At 40.4% G+C, this 18,493-nt stretch overlaps 1 protein-coding gene across 7 annotated transcripts in view; it reads left to right on the top strand.

The window, feature by feature from the left end:
• The window catches only part of tspoap1 (TSPO associated protein 1), a 127,143-nt gene that overhangs the window by 69,285 nt on the left and 39,365 nt on the right, over nucleotides 1–18,493 (top strand). For 6 of the 7 annotated variants that reach the window (XM_074671602.1, XM_074671605.1, XM_074671603.1 and 3 more), the window contains 9 exons: nucleotides 2,693–2,860; nucleotides 7,224–7,307; nucleotides 7,392–7,481; nucleotides 7,666–7,788; nucleotides 7,878–7,982; nucleotides 8,218–8,268; nucleotides 15,241–15,421; nucleotides 15,924–16,013; nucleotides 16,459–16,664. In XM_074671602.1, the coding sequence (XP_074527703.1) occupies nucleotides 2,693–2,860; nucleotides 7,224–7,307; nucleotides 7,392–7,481; nucleotides 7,666–7,788; nucleotides 7,878–7,982; nucleotides 8,218–8,268; nucleotides 15,241–15,421; nucleotides 15,924–16,013; nucleotides 16,459–16,664 (1,098 nt within the window). The remainder of the gene's footprint in view (nucleotides 1–2,692; nucleotides 2,861–7,223; nucleotides 7,308–7,391; nucleotides 7,482–7,665; nucleotides 7,789–7,877; nucleotides 7,983–8,217; nucleotides 8,269–15,240; nucleotides 15,422–15,923; nucleotides 16,014–16,458; nucleotides 16,665–18,493) is intronic. The other variant, XM_074671604.1, reaches the window with a different exon arrangement.

Genomic DNA, 18,493 nt, shown 5'->3' with positions numbered 1-18,493 from the left:
CATCCAAACATTTAAAGTCTTTATTAGTGAATCATGAACTGTAAATGTATGGCAGCAGAAAAAAAACGTTACACTCTGTGGTGGTCTTATAGATTTTTTAAGTTGTCAAGGGTGTCGCTTCCTTTTGCAGACCTCAACGACAAAATACTTTAAGGTTTTGACCCATTTTGGTTGCACTTTATATTAGCTACACCCTGTTTATCATTAGTTAAGCATTAGTTAACACTTAATTCATTACCTGTAAAGCATTGTTCATACATTAATACTCCTTTTTTTCAATTCACCTAGAAAATGATAGTGAGATACTTCTTTACCCCAGAAATCATGAAGAAATATAAGGGCATGAACTCAAAGTGCTGGAGGAATTGTGGGGAGGACAACGCAGATTACTTACATATTTTTTATACATGTACAATAATTCAGACATATTGGAAAGAAGTTGTTAGAATTTTCAAAAACATTTTTGGGAAGACGTTGGAATTAAAACCAATAAGTGTATTACTAGGGAAGATATCAGTAACATTAAGTCCAGATAAAAAATATTTATTTCAAATTTTGAGAGTAACAGCAATAAAAATGATTACTAAGAACTGGAAAAAAAATATTCACCAGATATCAAAAAAAAAGATTACTACAATACAAGAAGTACAGATGAACGAAAAGATTACACACAAAATAAGGAACATGGAAAATGTTTTTCATAAACGGTGGTATGTGAAAGAAGTTGGCTGCGAACTGATTTAACATAAAAATCAAATGAAAGGGAAGGAAAAAAATGTAAGAGGAAGAAAGAAAAAAAAAGAAAAGGAAGAAGGAAGAAAAAAACAAACAAAAAAAACAGTTTTAGTCATAGTCCTTGCTAGCAAAATTTCAGATTAAAATAAATAGACTTTTGTGGTTTCTCTTTTTCTTTATTAAAGAAATAACCAATTAACAAAAACAATGAACTACTAAAGGACCAAGACTAAAATGGATGAATACAGTAATTGAGTCAATCTATCAAATGCGTATGCGTATATGTATGTATATGTATAATTCCTCCTCGGTGTTTTTTGTTTTGTTTTGTTTTGTTTTGTTTTGTTTTGATTTTTGTTTTTTGTTTTTTTGGTTGTTAGTAGAGGTCGACTGATATGGATTTTTTGGGGACCGATGCCGATGCTTTACAAATTTGGGCAGCCGATGCCGATATGCATAGCCGATTTTTCCAATTTGATATTCAGGTCGATTGTTAAATAAATATATATTTATCACATTTTTGTGAAACGCAGCAATTTCTGAGCAACTAAAAGAAATCTATTACAACAAATCATGTCCAGTCCTCTGAACATTTATTCATCTTTCAAAACAATGAAATATTTTGTCTGAGTAAACACACAATGTAACAAGCAGTAGTAAACATTCACACTCTTCTTAAAATGACAAAAAAGAAATTTAAACTTATTAATATAACTTGAACAAAAGTATGTAATGTATCCAAGTGATTCCACAAGTTTGAGGTGCTCATCTTTTTTGTGCCTGATCAAAAATTGCTTCATTTTATACAACGGATCAAAAATCGGCTTTTTAAAAGAAAATACGGCCGATGGCCAATAGAGACAAATGTCCAAATATCGGCCCGATATATTGGCCGGCCGATATATCGGTCTACCTCTAGTTGTTTGCGCTGTTTTCATTACTATTATTATTTGAGACAACTCAATTTGATAAATGATGAGTTTTGACTCTGATTTTAAAAAACAGTTAAAAAAAATAACACTCGTTTTTTTCATCATGAACAAACACAGTTATAAATGTTTTATTACTGATTAATATGACTCTGTAATGTGTTAACTGTTTGTTCATACTATAAACATAATACATTCTACAACTTCAAAAATCTCTCAAACCTAAAGTGCCTATAGAGGTAAAACTCGAATCAAATATCAGGCTTCACTTTAAGTTAAGATGCGGCAGCAAAACTGAACAGAAACATTAACTACGACAATCCTTGTTAACCCTTTTTAGTTTTAAAAGTGTGGCCCATGTTTCTTACACTCTTCTGAGGGAAAAGAAAGACGCCTTCACCCATTGTTTCTGCAGTCAACACACCTTTCAGTGACTAACAACTACAAAACTTTAAAGGAGCGATCCCTTCGCGGCACGTGGCAGAGCGCCCTTGATCCTGTTACTGGGTCGTGGCCTTGGCTGCACTAGCACAGTTTTACTCTGAGCATAAGTAGGTTTGTTCTAAAATTAGACACTGATTCCCCGACTCTTTACCCTTAACCAATGTCAGCACGCCCCCCCCTCCAGGGTCGAATGCAAACAGGTCTTCACTTTTCTGTAAGTTATAAAGGTATAACAGCAGCTGGTGAAGAAAAGTCACTCAGCGTGAAACATCAAGCTCTTTACTCTTTAACCTAATTAGAAAACAGAAGTCTCCTGCTTATGTGCTGCGAGAGGGATTCCCCCTGGATTATTCATTGATTATAGTTGGACCACTGAGAAGGAGGCTTGGTGATAATCTCTCACTCACAGTGGGGGGTGTGATGCTCAGTGTGCCTGTGCAGCGTAGCCGTCATACATCCACTCTCCTGCCAGTAGCCGGTCGTGTTTCAGCGTAAGAACTGGAGCTTTCTGGATATCTATCCCTGCTTGTCCTGATCATCTGGGGTGACTGTAATGTGACTAACAGAGGTGTTGTCCCTCTCAGGTTGTTGGAGAGACCCCGTGTGTGGTGTTAGATGAAGCTCCATCCAGGTGTGAGAAGACTCCCGGAGAGGAGGAGGAGTCGGGGCTGCAAGTGACGCCCCAGCCGGGCCTCAGCCCGACCCCCTCCCATCAGGAGGAGCACACAGAGGATCAGAGCCTACAGTTTCTGGTGAGAGCATCACACATAACCGTGTTCATGTAAAAACTCACTGAACCACACAATGTGTCCAGGGTTAACATGCTGTATTTGTTTTTTTTTTGTCTTTGGTTTCAGATTTACAGTCATTTTAAAATGAGTAACACAGAAATAGACATCAGTCCTGTTCCCTAAAGAGTCAATCTGAGGCTTTTTTAGTGCTTCTTGGCTGTAAAGTGAAAACTGTGCACATTGTAGGAAGCTAGCTTCACTCTCTGCGTTTTCATGTAACTGAAGATCTAATTCAGGGCTGCTGTGCCCGAGCTGTCTGCCGCTGAAGGAGAACTATGGTCAGATTTGTTATGTAATGCTGGGATTATTTTGATCTCGTCCCTTGGAAACAGGAGAGTGTATTGCCCTTGCTGATTCTACAAGAGGGTCTCATGGCTTAAATAGACCACAGTCCCTCTGAGCTCTGCGGACATTAAGTGATGTGTTGTTTGTTTTTAGAGCGCTTACATTGTGCATCACGTCAGATTTTATATACTAACAGTAACAAATTGCACGTCTCCCTGCCTTCAGTGTGCACACACACTTTTTTCATCTCTGAATCCATTAAAACCTTATCTGCTGTACCCTCAGTGCTCAGGCTGAGAGGAGGTCTGAAGAAGCTGACGTGGCAGTTTTTTGATGTTCTTTATTTCACCACGGATAAATCACTGGGGTTTATTTGCTGTTTATTTTCTATTACTGCACAAATGCACACCCTCTTCACTCATATCGTTTTCTTGTGACTTATCCAAATCCATATTAAAGCTGCAAAGAGGCAGACAGGAGCATAGATGTTTTATTCACACGAGTATGTTTTGTGCTGGGCATGGTCACATTTAGAATCAAGAGAATGATCCGTCTGAACAAGAAGGAACTTTATCTATTTGATCTTCTTTTTTTTTTGTTTTAAACAGACGGACATGATGAATAAGGAGCTGCTTTGCTTGTGTTTTAAAATGTTTTCATCGACAACTTGTGAAATTATACATATTCTTGGTCAGGGAAAGGAAACAGGCTTTTAGGCTCTTCAATATCTGAAATAATCAAATGCAAAAGCACAACATTTCTCACAGACTGCATTAGCCCAGAGGAATAAGAGGGATATTTCAGGCAACATTAGCATGCTTTAGTAAGTCCACCACTTTAGTCTGAGCTAAATATAGCGTATATGACAAGCTGCACTCCCCAAACTAAAATTATGGAGCTTGTGCAAAAGTGTCAAAACACCACTAACCATGTATGCCAAAAAAAGATCATTTTTACAGTAAAAATAAACATGTTTAGAGGCACAGATGGCCTGGTGGTCTAGGTCGTGCTTAGAGATGAGTATCTTTCACATTTGAAATGATACAGTACCGATACCTGGTACCTGGCAATCGGTATTGGTACACAACAGTACCAATTTTTTGTGTTTATGTGGTAAAAAATATCAATTGGCTTAATAGTAAATTATTTGAAAAAAAATCAATTTAATAGATTTATTCTTCAATATATAACCTTGTAATGCTATGTTCATGTCCAGTATGAAAAACCACCTACCCTTCCACTCCTTCCAGCCACTGTGGCCAGTGGTTTCCCTTAGTTACTAGCCACTCAGTATTTTCACTGGCCACAATTTGTTGTTGGATAATTATGTTCAATATGATTAAAGCCGATGATGACATGCTAAAGTTTACTTCAAAAAGATTTACAACCTTTTTAAATGTAAATGACCCCTATGCACACTCAAAACAAGACTACATCAATGTTAAAATCCACATGTCCTTAATCAGGTATTCAGCTCTGATACAGTTGTGTGTAACATTGTGCTCCTTTCATATGAAAATATGCAGTGTATTAAGACACAGTAATTAAAATAGTAGTTTGTTATTGCTTATAATAAAATGGTAAAGGGGATTAATTGAACTGATAAAAACTCAGCAAGAGACACTGTCTGCTTAAATATTTATCAACGATTGTAATCAGAAAATCATTTCTTTTTTCATGAGCATGACAATGAAGAGAGGTAGATTAAATTTCCTCAGAGCTTTCATCATCAGAGTCATCTTTTGCTTGTCTCTCTGCTCCATGTTTGAGATAAAAATCAACCCGCCAAAGTGGCCAGTGGGTGTGGTGGTGTTACCAGCCACTGTCGAAATCCACCCGCATTTGGCCGGTTGGCTGGTGTTAATGTCAAGTCCTGGTCACAAGGATGCATTTAGGTACCTAAACATGGTACCTTTTGATTTTTCGTGATTCGGTACCTGGTACTATTGACAGAGTTCAGTCAGTACCTGTAAAGTACCTAATTCGGTACCCATCCCTAGTTGTGCTTCATGCAGCTCGCCCTTGAGCGATGGCCCGGGTTCATCCATAAAAAAAGTCATAAAAAGCCCAAAAATAACTAAAAAAAAAAAAAAACATGTCTTCAGCCTGGTATAGGAATCAGTTTGTGCTGTAACACTCCTCTGTCAGCCTAAACACTGGACAGAGGGTGGATTTTTTTTTTTCAATTGCCTTTTTATTAGGAAAAGCACAGTTTATTTTACACTTCACATAGCTTTCAATATCCATCAGACTTTGCTGTGCCTCTTAAAGGTATTTGTCCAGTTTTATTTATTTTTTTTTTTCCTCCCTTCTATCAGTCGGGGTTCAGGAAAGACTAGTGCAGAAAGCCTGAATGTCTTTTTCCATCACGCTCTCCCAGAAACCGGGGAGCTCACCACTTCTAGATCAAACAAAGATAAATAAAAACCAATATGTAGAGGGTTTATCTTAAAAATTCAAATATGAAGTCAGTTAAAGTCCAATCTATAATGTTTAACATACTCAGTCCATTTAGACCACATTTTATAAAACTTTTCTTAGAGCTCAGTATTTTCATTATGGCTCCCATCAACAAATCCTGTATTTAGCCTCATCATCAGGTTAAAATTAGCAAGTATTCAATATTTAGGTCCAATGAATAAAGAAGTGTTAGACCAGTTTAAATTCAAGCCTCTGCTGGACTTCACATTGATTGATATGAACAGATGCTAGTTCAATGAAGAGCTGAACTAATCATTAACACGAAAAACATTCCTAGCTAGTAGACATCAGAGATGGGGGTGAGCACCAAATTAGGTACTTTTAAAGGTACTGACCAAATTCTGTCAAAAGTTCCATGTACCAATTCACCTCAAATCGTTAGGTACCATGTTAAGGTACCTTAATGCATCCTTGTGACTGTGAGGGAGTGGAAGAGTTGGACTGTTCCATACTGGGCATGAACACAGCATTGCGAGGTTATATATTGAAGAAGAAATCAAAAAATATATATTTCATTATGAAACAAATTGAAATTTTTTACCTCATACAGCCAAAAAAGGACTGAAAAATTGGTACCCTTGAGTACCGGTACCAATAACCAGGTACCGGGTATTGGTATCGTGTCGTTTCAAATGTGAAAGATACCCATCCCTAATCAGAGATGAGGGTTGTTTTTGAGCATTAAAGTGTTGTACTGCTGTTGTAAGCTCACAGACGTGTTGTTTTTATGTTTAGTTTACCAGGGATACAGTAGCTATTTGTAAATGGTTTCTATAGCTTTATCACTCTTTTTTTCACTTTCCTGTGTGATTAAAACAACAAAATTAAAAACCAACTTCTTACGAAGTGTCGACTTCATAAGAAGATTCTGAAAAGATGAAATTGGATCCTCAGCAAATCAAAAGTTTCTTCGTCAGTTGTCAAACAGCTGGAAACTGATTTCTGTTCAATCAGAGGAACGTCTCGGTGCTTCCTCCGTCATCATTATCACAGAACAGCAGAAAATCACTGCTGGATGAAGGGAAGTCATTATCTCGCGCTCTGAAGCTGTGACTGACACAATCAGGCACATCAGCACACAGATTGCAGTTTAATTATGGTTATTGTCTTGCTGTGTCAGCACTGGAGGGAGCTCCATCTCTCTTCCAGTCAGCTGCTGGTGGTCTACAATTAGCCCGTGCGTCCGTAGCCTCCCCCACACACTCACAGTGGTAATACTTGATTGAGGCCCAGAGGCCACGCTGAAATAAGCTGATTTCTCCGGTGCTGCTCCTGCATGTAAGCTGCATTTAGAATAATTAAAGGATGCTAAGCTTTGCAATACCTCATTGCTGTGATGTCAGAGGTCAGTATGGAACTGGTGCTGTGCCACGCAACGTATAAATGTCAACCATTTGTCATGATACATACTGTGTGACCTGGTTCTGCTTTACACACAGTGTTACATTGTTTTTACATACACTTTGTTTATGACTTGATGAAGAACAAGACGTAGCTGTATCATCCACTTCAAAATGAACTTTTTTTCTATTAATTTGTTGTTTCATTCTTGTTTTAGGAAAGTGAGCTGAGTAAGAAGAGAAAAGAATGTGAAAACCTCGAGCATGAAGTAAAGAAACGACAGAAGAGATGTCTGGATTTGGTTAGAGAGCTTTCCCCTCACACACACTCACTGGTTTAAGCATTAGTGTAGGAGACTTTACTCTGACTTGTGCTTCGATTACAGGAGAGCCAGCTTGAGGATGAGCGAAGCAAAAATGAGCAACTGAAGGAGGAGGCGGATCTCCTCAGGAGGAAGGCACTGCTGCTCGACCAGGTCGGGTCAACTGGCTTTTTTCAGCTCCTTGATATGCAAAAGAAGGTTTTACTGTGAAGGAGCTGTGTAAATTAAAGATGACAAACAGAACTATGGAAGAAAATGTCTATCTTATTTATGTTTGCTGACCAAATCTTAAAAAAAGCTGTTTCTGTTAAATTAAAGCTAGTTTTTAATGTTTCAGACTCGGGCTGAGAATGAGGAGCTGAGGGACGATCTCTCCGAAGTGACCGCTCAACACAATTCAGTTCTCGAGGAGAACCAGAGACTCCGTGCCAAACTGGAGAACCTAGAGCAGGTCCTAAAGGTGCCGCATGTGTCAGAAACTATGAGTATTACTTCAGCTTTCACTGTTTTTCTCGCTGCTGTTACTTAAAAAGTCTTCTTTCTGCACAGCATATGCGTGAGGTCGCTGAGCGAAGGCAGCAGCTGGAATTGGAACATGAGCAGGCACTGGCTATCCTTAAGTTCAAACAGGATGAGATCAAACGCTTACAGCGGGTAACAAACCCTTCAGTTATATGTTTCATACATCAAAAATGTGGTTTCTTTGTCTCTTCACGACCTCTTTAAGTCCAACTTTGTAGAATTGTGAATTTGTCCAGCAGGAGGCAACCTTTAAGCACCAAAAAACTTTAACACCTCACCCACTGAGCTCGCTGCATCATGTGTTTGGCCTATATGAACAAATGACTAATCTAACACTGATACTGGTGTTGTGTTTTTGTGTCCCCAGGCTCAGTTATTTGCCAAGCGGGAGCATGAGGGAGTGGTTCAGATGCTTGAGGTGAGTGTGGATTACTCAAGCATCCATAAAGAAAAGAGAAAAAGCCCATTAAGGACTTTTTTCCTGTTTCACTTCAAAGTTGCTTTTAATAATTTACGAGAACTTCCCAAAACAAAAATCACAAGTGCCAGTTTTTATCACAGCCACTTGAGGCAGAGGAGCTTAATTCACCTGGTCCTAAGATCAGAGGGAGTGTGAGTGTGGGATTCTCTGTATGTGATGTTCCTGTGACTCCCTTTCTAACAAGAATCAATTTAATTCATTATTGAAGAAGGTTTTAACTCCTCTCCTCATATAAATATTTAATCACCTGCTGTCTTGGTAGACAAAAGAAGGCCGTAGACGCTGCAGCAGCCCAGTCAAACAGAACAAAGCAGTCTTTATTTTTATCTGAACACCTGGCAGAGAAGCTGCTGCTGAAAACACTCTCTGAAACACTCAAAACGGTTTGAACAGATGGCGTCTCTGCTGCCATGTAACGTTTAGACTTGTTCGCAGGGCGAGTGTGAAACACTTTGAATTCAAAGTGAACCCAGACAGTCGATGACAGTTGAGTTTCCCTGCTCTCTGATTGGCTGCTGGTTTTGAATGAGGGGGAAAAAAGGAAACCTCAGAAATTTCCACCACCACCACCACACTCGATGTCTTTATATGTGTGTTCTGTCTCCTTTGCAACATGAGTTTGTCCCTAAAAGCAGTTTGTATCTTATTTTAGGAGTTGACTCAGCTTGTGTTGCGGAGGGAGCTGGTAGAGTATAGCTGCTCCTGTTTTTAAAGTTTGCTCATCTTCCTTCCTTTGGCTTTGCTTCACTTGCCTTCTTTCTATCTTTATTTAATCTCAAGGAGAAAGTTTCTCTCCCTCCTGGGAACCTGAGCCTTGGTGCCAAGTCAACACACTGCTCTTTCACAATCTGTTAGAAACAGCTTGTGAAAAACGGAGTGTTTGTGCTCAGTGGGAGGCAGGTGTTGGCAGCAGAGGGCCAGGGATGGTTCTGGTGATGCTGGTTTCTAACTGGATATTCTTATCCTCAGATTGCTGTGTTTCTGTTTGTTCTAATGATCTTTCTTTCCCAGATTCAGCATGTGTTTACTTTGGTTACCTTTTCTCTCCTTTGTGTTATCCTTTTGCTAACCAGAGTACACTGGACTGCATGCAGGTACCGTTAACCTTTAGCCTGCTAGACCTCCTGTTCCAAACTGTAAACCTTCAACCACCAACACCCTCCTGAGACCCTGTAGATAGAACCTCCAAACTCCACTTTAATTCAAGCCCTGTGTTTCAGTAGAAACACAAACTGAAAGCAGGGGGAACAGACCTGCAGCGCTTACAAGAAACACTCTTTCAAAACGCCACTTGTGGCCACAGATGTTCTTTTGATGCAATGCTTTAGTTTACCAACGTGTGTGAAAACCAGGTCATTCACATGAGACCGGTTTCTGTCGTGTTTCTGTGGCACAGTTATTGCTAAGCTTTAAGCACACTTATCATGACGTCACGCTGCATGATTTCATTATGTTGAGGATAAAACCCTCATTTCTGTTTACCGACCACATGGGCCGAGCTGCTGTTTGTGAACGCGTTCTCATTTCAGCTCGATGATAACGCAGAGGTAAGAGCTGACAGGAAATGTCTTTCACACAGTTTCGTGCCGAGGCTTTTGCCAGGAAACTCCCACCACAACCTGAAGTGAAATCAGCCACATATAGAAACTCAGCGTTGCTAAGAGAGACCTTTGTAGTGCTCTGAAAAATAACCCTGCTCTTCAGTGGCTTTGTGGGGTGAATGCAGCGTAGGACAGAAGCACAGCATTTAATCTTCTCATAACCTGCTTCCCTTTTGACTGGTTCTTACTCCTGTTCTCTAAAACTCTACCCCTCTGTGTTTCCCTCTGTTTCTGTCCTCTCAAAGCTGGATTTTTGTTGAAAAGTTTTACAAATGTTTGTCTGACAGTTGTTCTTCTGCCAGAGAAAAATATCACAGCTTCAGTTTGTGATTTATTTAGCTCAACTCAACTTTATTTATAAAGCACTTTAAAAACAACCACAGCTGGAACAAAGTGCTGTACATAAAAGATAGTGTACGCATAAATAAGTAAATTAATAAAATAAAAGTAAAAACAAGTAAATATAAAACAATGGTGCGGGTTCTAAAAAAAGTTTCAATGTTCTTAAAAACAATTTAAAAATAATAAAACAAGAATTAAAAACAAAGCGTGTTACAGTAATCCAAACATGATGCAAACCCCCCACCTGACCAAGTCGATGGTCACCACTAGACAGAAGTATCCCAGCCAGAGCCAATCACAGCTCCCAGTGCAGAGGGCCCCCTGTCTAGTTTAAAATCACTGTCCAACTTAAAACCCAGATTGGTAACAGTTGATTTAAAATAAACTGTCAGGGGTATAAGATCAACAGAGGTGGACTCACAGGGGCCACTTGGTCCGAACACCATAACCGTTATAATGGGAGATTAGCTGGTGTGCTAACCGTAAAAACAAGTTTTTAGCTGGGGTGCTAAAGCTCGGAACTCGAAAGCCGTGGTGGGGCGTCGAGGAAAAAGTGCCAGCCAAGCCATGGGGAGGCGAGAAAAGCACAAAAATCGATCTGGTGGGACCGACAAATAGAGCTAGGTAGCATCCGGCGACGGCAGCTAAATAAGATCCGTCTGTGGACAGTTAAGCTAGCTAGCCCAGGATGCGAGATATGCTCCAAGTGAGAAGAGGTGTTTGAATGATGTGGTGCCGTCCGCATGAAGTATTTAATGTAGGGGATACTACCTATGGCGGACGGACACGTTTCACCAGCCAATCAGGATTGGCGTAATGAGATTAATGCTTCTGAGGGCTGCAGCAGGGGCGTGGATCCCTTAGTGAGACATCGAGCGAAATATTATGAAAGAGAACCTCTGTTTTCTTTTGTTACAATTTAAAAAGTTCAGGGACAACCAAGATTTAATGTCTTCCAAACATGCAAGGAGGGGTTTGACTGAAAAGCCATCTTTTGCTTTTAAGGGCGCATAAATCTGACAGTCATCAGCGTACCAACGGAAGGCTACTCCATGCTTTCTCAGTATAGACCCCAGTGGCAGTATATGCAAGGAAAAAAGTAACGGCCCCAAGACGGAGCCCTGTGGAACCCCACATGACAGAGGAGCTGAAGATGACTCTGAGCCTAGAATATTAACACTAAGGGACCTATCAGTCAGATAGGATCAAACCAATCCAGTGCAGTGTCAAATAGGCCCACTTGGTTTTTTAACGAGATATTAAAATACTGTGGTCCACTGTGTCAAAAGTAGCAGTTATATCAGGTCGAACCTAACAAACCATAAAACACTAAAACAAGAGCAGAGTCTCAAACTGTGTTAAAAGCCAAGGATTAAAAATGGGTTTTGAGAACAGAAAGTGAGGGGGCTTGTCTTATGTGGAGCCTCTACAGAAAAAGCTCTGTCACCGCTGAGCTTTCGTTTTGACCTCAGTACCTCCAGAAGCAGCAGATCAGCTGACCTGAGGCACCGAGAAGGAGCGTGGGGGTGAGGTACACAAGGGCCAGACCGTTTAAAGATTTAAAAACAAATGAAAGAATCTTAAGTGGACTCTGAAACACACAGGCAGCCAGTGAAGGGAGGCCAGGATGGGAGTAATGCGCTCCCTCTTACTTCCTCCAGTTAGAAGCAGAGCGGCAGCGTTCTGCTCTAACTGGAGATGTGTGAGGGAGCACTGACTTACTCCCAGGTAAAGAGTGTTGCAGTAATCCAGTTGTGTCACTTAAAGGTCACATATGTGCCATTACATGTTCTGATCGCTCTGTCATGTTCTGTGATGCCACTCTCCAAAATTACCACAACTTCGTAAACCGAGATGTAAATTTCAAATGATTTTGAATCTTTTATAAGTTTTCCAAAGCAGCTGGATGATGCTGTGAAGGCAGCAGGGTTTTGACATCACACCCACAATTTGAAAAAGATGCTTTCACACACTCAGCCAAACTCGACCAATGCAAAGACTCTCAAACTGTGTGGGCAGCTTGAAAGGTGCTCATCTTTTCAGTCTGTGTAGGTAGGACAGCTGAAAAGAAAAGGGCAGGTGAAAGTGGATATTTACCTAAATGTGGAGTGATAGAATCATGTGGTCTCAACCAGTCCCATTACTGCTGTCATGATGAAAAATAGCTGCACTGAGCCTTTATCCAAGTACAACAGCAGCTGAAAAGTGAAGATACTCACTTTGTAAAAGATGATTCAAACAGGGTTGCAGTATGTTAAACATCAATCACATTTCTATACATCTGTTAGTTTTGTTTGATACGACAGCATTCATAACTGAACATAAATGTTTGCATTGAAACATTGAGCCAGTTTTAGCTGAGAGGTGACTCAGACATGCAGGTAAAGACTACAACACTAGACACATGACGGAGTAGCAGCACAGGGCACCAACATCCCAAGTTCAAAGCGGTGATAGGAAATCACTGATAACTGAGTAGTTTCAGTTGATTTCTACATTTGATTTGAAAGCTGCAGATGGAGCTGCAGCTTTTCGTGCAGTCTGGGCGTTCCCCTGAGTGGAAGCCTTCAGAGAGAAATCTGACGGCTCAGAGGCAGTGGGAACAAAGTCTGCTGAACAGATTCTTATTGAGGACGTTTAGTGGATAGAAAACTTAAAGTAAACGCAAAAAATCAACCTAACAAACATGAAACCAAAGCATTTACAATTTCATACAATAGGAAACAAGTAAACCAAATTCTTAAAGATAATGAGATTGTTTGAGTTGGAAAAGTGACCAACGTTTCAGACAAGCACCTGCTTGTTCTTGGATTTTTGCTTTTTGCTGCCATATTTGACCAAACCTGTGTGCACCCTGATTGAACCATTAGATACCTGATAGGAGTGGAAAACAAGCACAGGAACTAACTAACCTTCTGTGTGTTTTTGATCTGGTTATTGAACCCAGACAAAAGCAGAGCCCACAAGTGAAGATCCCTCTGTGTTAACCAATGTTTGGCTTTAAACATACAGCGTGGAAAATAAGTATTCAACATGTCAACTTTTTTCTCATCACGTTTATTTCCAAAGATGCAATTCAAACAAAATTTCCACCAGACTCAAGCAAATAATCCACACATAAAAAGAAATCACAGCGTTCAGGTCCATAAAAAATGGTTATGTGGAATTAAGTACGATAACACAGGAAAAAAGTATTGAACAGGCTAACTGGGACTTATCTAATACTTAGTGGAGAAGTCTTTGTTTGCATTGACAGCTTCCAGACGCTCCTTGTATGTTTGAACTAATCACCCACACTGCTCAGGTGTGATTTTGGCCCATTCCTCTGCACAGATTGTCTTTAAATCTGGAATATTCTTTGGTGGCCTCTGGTGAATCCTTTTCTTTAGTTCTTTCCACAAATGTTCAATTGGATTTAACTCAGGTGATTGACTAGGCCATTCTAACAGATTGATTTTCTTTTTTTGAAACCATTTGAGAGTCAACTTTGCCGTGTGCTTTGGATCGTTGTCCTGCTGGAAGGTCCAGCCTCGTCTCATCTTCATCATACTGGTGGATGGCAGCAGATTCATATCAAGAATTTCCCCATACATGGCTCCATTCATTGCTCTGTCAATTATATGAAGTTTGGCAATACCATGAGATGAGAAACAACCCCATGCCATGATGCTTCCACCTCCAAACTTCACTGTTGGTGTAGTGCTTTTTGGGTGATGTGCAGGGCCATTTCTCCTCCAAACATGGTCTGTAGTATGACAGCCAAAAAGTTCAATTTTGGTGTCATCTGACCAGACAACATTCTCCCAGTATTCTACAGGCTTGTCCAGATGCTGTTATCAAACTTTAAACCAGCTTCAACATGACTTTTCTCTGAGGAATGGAGTCTTGCGGGCTGAGTGTCCATAGAGGCTATGACTGTGGAGTGCATTGTCTATTGTTTTCTCTGTAACAATTGAACCTGCTGCCTCCAAGTCTTTCTGGAGCACTTTCAGGGTGGTCCTTGGCTCGTTGAGTACTCTTCTGACTATCTTTCTGACTCCCTGTCAATCTTGCAAGGAGCTCCTGTGCGTGGCCTGTTGATGGTAAGGTGGTGCTTCTTCCACTTGTGAATAATGGCCCCAACGGTGCTGACTGGAATATTCAGGTGCTTTGATATAAGTCTGTAACCAGTTCCATTCTGATGCTGAGCAACAATCAGGTTGTGAATGTTTTCAGAGAGCTCTTTGCCTTTACCCATCATGAGGTGTGACATATTTAACTGCTTGGTGAAAAAACAACCTTTTTTGTAGGGACATCAATTTGCTCTAGCCCAGCTGATGTTGGTTTGCACTAATTGGAAGTTCAAGTAATAATTACTGACAGATTTCAGGTGGTATGGTGCATTTCCTTTCCATGGTGTGTTCAATACTTTTTTCCTGTGTTATTGTACTTAATTCCACATTCTCATTATTTATGGACCTGAACGTTGTGATTTCTTTTCATGGGTGGATTATTTGAGTTGATACCAACGTCTGGTAGAAATTTTGTTTGAATTGCAGTTTTGGAAATAAATGTAATGAGAAAAAAGTTGACGCGTTCAATACTTATTTTCCCCACTGTAAGTTTGCCTTTACTTTTTCTTACCTCTGTTTCAAAAAGACATAGATGAGCTTATCAGTGAACTGTAAAACTGCCTCACAGTTTCTACAGAAATAAAATGTTTGATTCATAGAAGCGATAAAATCCTTTTTAATACAGAGAGCTGGGAAAAGTCATGAAGCTGTGTTAATTCAGAAAAAGTGAAGTCTCTGAGCAGCGTCTCAGGCGTCTCTTAGCTGCATGCAGCCCCCACTCTTTACACCTGTGTCCTGTCTCTGTGCGGCTTTCTCTTCTAATAAAACCCAAACTGCATAAGAGCATACAGTTGGTGAGGTTTAATAATAGGACTTTTAACATACCATATGTGTGTATTTTGCCTCGTGTGCAGTCAAAGGTGCGAGAGCTGGAGGAGAAATGCCGCAGTCAGAGCGAACAGTTCGGCCTGCTGTCCCAGGAGCTGGAGAAGTTTCGACTGCAGGCGTCCAAAGTGGACCTGGCCAGCACCGGCCTCCTTAACAACCCCAGCCTCTCTGCTCTGACCAACGGGGTGGGCCTGACCACTGACCGAGGTGAGCCTGCCGTGGATTTACACATCACTACAAACCAAAGGGAATACAAGTGATTGGTTTAGCACGAGAGGATTTCTTTTTGCTTTTTCAATTTGATTTCAGTTTAGTTCAGAGGCTGAAATGTAAAGCTAGTGGCTGACATCGTCTGTTTCTTCTTGCTTTTCCATTACAGAGTAAAAGTTAAGTTATTGTTAAGGCATGAGTATCTTTTCAAAGGGGAAATCTTTCTTATATTTCTTTTGTACAGAAACTTTGTCATCAAAGGTGAAATTGAGCTTGAGCAGAAATAAAATTCTTAAACATCAGGTCACTTTTTAACTTTTTAACAAAATGCCTTCAGACTGATTCATTTACAGGTTTGAAACTGTGAATTAACTGCATTTCAAATCAATTTCCACCAAACAAGCTTAGATTTTCAGATCTGTCATTGTGCTTCCAGCTTTGCAAACCTAGCCTGTCCTGCCTTCTCTCCTTTTCCTCTTTCGCTGCTTGTGTGTTTTAGACTGCACTGGTGGCTCATGGGACATGGTGTCTCTGGGTGAAATAGCCTTCTGGAGTCTCGAGGGAGGTGACACTCTCTCCTGCCCTGAGGGTAAAGCTCCGCTCGGTTGTGTCTCTGTGGTGTTGGACGATGTCACAGTCAGCATGTCGTGTCCTAACACTTCATCTCACCCTCACCGTCACAGCCCAGCACTGAACCAGAGGCTTTCTGTAGCACAGCTTTTCTGCGAGCTTCGCCGTCTCATAAGGGTCGGCGCTAGTGGGCTGCAGTGAGAAATGAACTAGTTAAGCCCCTTAACAGTGCTGGTGTGACACAAGGTGGTGTGACCTCTGACCTCAGACAGATGGAGAAAGGATTTTTCCTCCACTGTTTAATCAGCCAGGTTCAACCTTGAGCCGCTCCCTGCATGTTGAGCGCTGACCTCACCCACCTAGCTGCTCATGGATTGCACAGGTTAACCAGTGAGAGGGCCATGGTGGTCTGTTAAAGTCTTGGATTATCTATTTATCCTCTTCCTCTCTCCTCCTCTCCTTAGATGTGGCAGCGGCACTGCGGATGGGGTCCACCCCCCACGCTGCAGGGCTCTCCAGAGTGGAGCGCTCTCCCGTCACAAAGCACCGAGAGCTGCCCACCATCAGCGTCAGCAAGTCAGGCTCCACCTCCAGCAAGTCAGAAACCGCACACCTCACCCCCAAGTCTGACACCCACCTCAGCCCGCACAAATCCAGCCCCACACACGAGGTACCGGCCTGAAAGAATGAATACATAATATCTTTATTCATCCTTAATCATAACAGAGGAAGCAATTACCGCTCTGAGACAGCTCTATTAAGCTTCTGTTAGCTTCCTCTCCCAGCCACTGTGGGTGTTAAAGAGGAGTAATGGTGGGCTGGATTGTTCCACCTTTAGCAGGCGTCAGAGATGCTAACAATCGTCACATTCAAGAGCGTACAGCCCAGAGCTCTGTGCGTGTGTATGTGTCTGTAAAAATCTCCTCTGCCTCCTGAATGCCAGAGGCTGTGTGTGATATATAATGTTATATCAAAGGCTCAAAGTTCATTGTTATTGTCTCATTTGATATGTTTATCTCTTTAATCAGAAAAATCTGGCTCATCGTTGCCTGATTACTAAATCTGAGCACTGGAAATTAACTGATCTCGATAAGATGTGGAAACCCGGGCATTGAGATTATATCAAATTAGAAAGTCATGGCCCAAATTCAAGAAAGCACTAAACCATTTCTTGGAAAAATCAAAATTGATTTTGGTCAACAAACCAAAACTCATCTTTCACTTTGGGGAAAAAAATATGCTTTATTTAAATAATGACTGCACCTTTAATTAAACCCTCCTAGGCTGTCTTTGGGACATGGGTCACCAACAGGCAGCTTAAAGGCCCCCAGTAAGTAACTCGCCAAGCAAATGGAAAACATGAAAATAATAAAAGAATCAGGAAGAAAATACAAAGAATCAAAGCAAACTCTACTTTCTACAACTCTATATCCATCCAACCTCCTCTCCTCCTTCCCCATCCCACAAAAAACATTAGCCAATCACCAGAGTGGTGGCAAACGTGTGGACTCAGTATGGACTTGAACATGAACAAAATATTGTAAGAAATTTGGATTTTGTTTTACTTTTACTCAAGCCAGTGTCCCACTTGGAGATAAACATGAGTAAACAAGGTCTGTAGAAAAAGAAATAGACAAATTACAAGACTTTGGTTGACAGGATGCAATGTCCAACATCTCATTTAAGCTGAGCCTAATAATAACAAGGTGTTAAACATGTACTCTTCAAAAAATAAATAGATAAGAGAACAAGAAGTAGCTTGTGACTTGTTTTTTTTGTTTGAAAGCTGTCATCCTAACAAAGGCTGGAGACGCCTGCTTTAGGACAAATCTCAGCAGTGACTGTAAATAAGGAAACTCAGTCCCACAGTTAAAGGAAATGTCTCTCTTTCTGAAATGGCTCATCAATGTTAGCAAGTACTGAGGTTAGAGACAAATCCAGCTTGGTCTGTGACAAGGTTGTAATAGTTAACTAAAACTAAACTAAAAAGGAAAACTAAAATTTAAAATACATTGCAGTTAACTCAAACTAATAAAAACTAGAAAAGAAAAGAAAACGATAAGTAAACTAAAACTGTATCTTGTGTTCACAAAACTAACTGAAACTAACCAAAATTATAGACAAAATGTCCTTTGTTACAGTTTTTGACAATATGAATAGCCTTTATGATTGAAATTAATCTGACACATTTTCCCAACCAATTTTACGACAGTTTTCAGCAGTTGTCAGCGCCGTACGGCACCATCACAGCGACGTACTGGGACGTGCTTGTTTACTGCACTGATATATTATTTTTATGATATATATTTTCATATTAAGTTTCTATTATTTTCATGTGTTTAAGACAGCAGCCAACAGTTCAGTATCAGCATTGACTGAGCAGTGAGCACTATGTTGAACTGGAAAATAAACTGTATTACAAAATATTTACTCTGACCTTTTTGAATCCTGCACCTGGTTAATAAGGTATGAAAAACTCAAACTAAACTAAAACTAAGC

Source organism: Halichoeres trimaculatus, unplaced genomic scaffold (genome assembly GCF_033239565.1).
Source record: "Halichoeres trimaculatus isolate MK-OKI-2021-1 unplaced genomic scaffold, fHalTri1.1 fHalTri1_scaffold_6, whole genome shotgun sequence".
Classification (NCBI taxonomy): Eukaryota; Metazoa; Chordata; class Actinopteri; order Labriformes; family Labridae; genus Halichoeres; species Halichoeres trimaculatus.
Note: the sequence above shows the minus strand (reverse complement) of the source record. Positions and strands in the feature narration are given on the sequence as shown.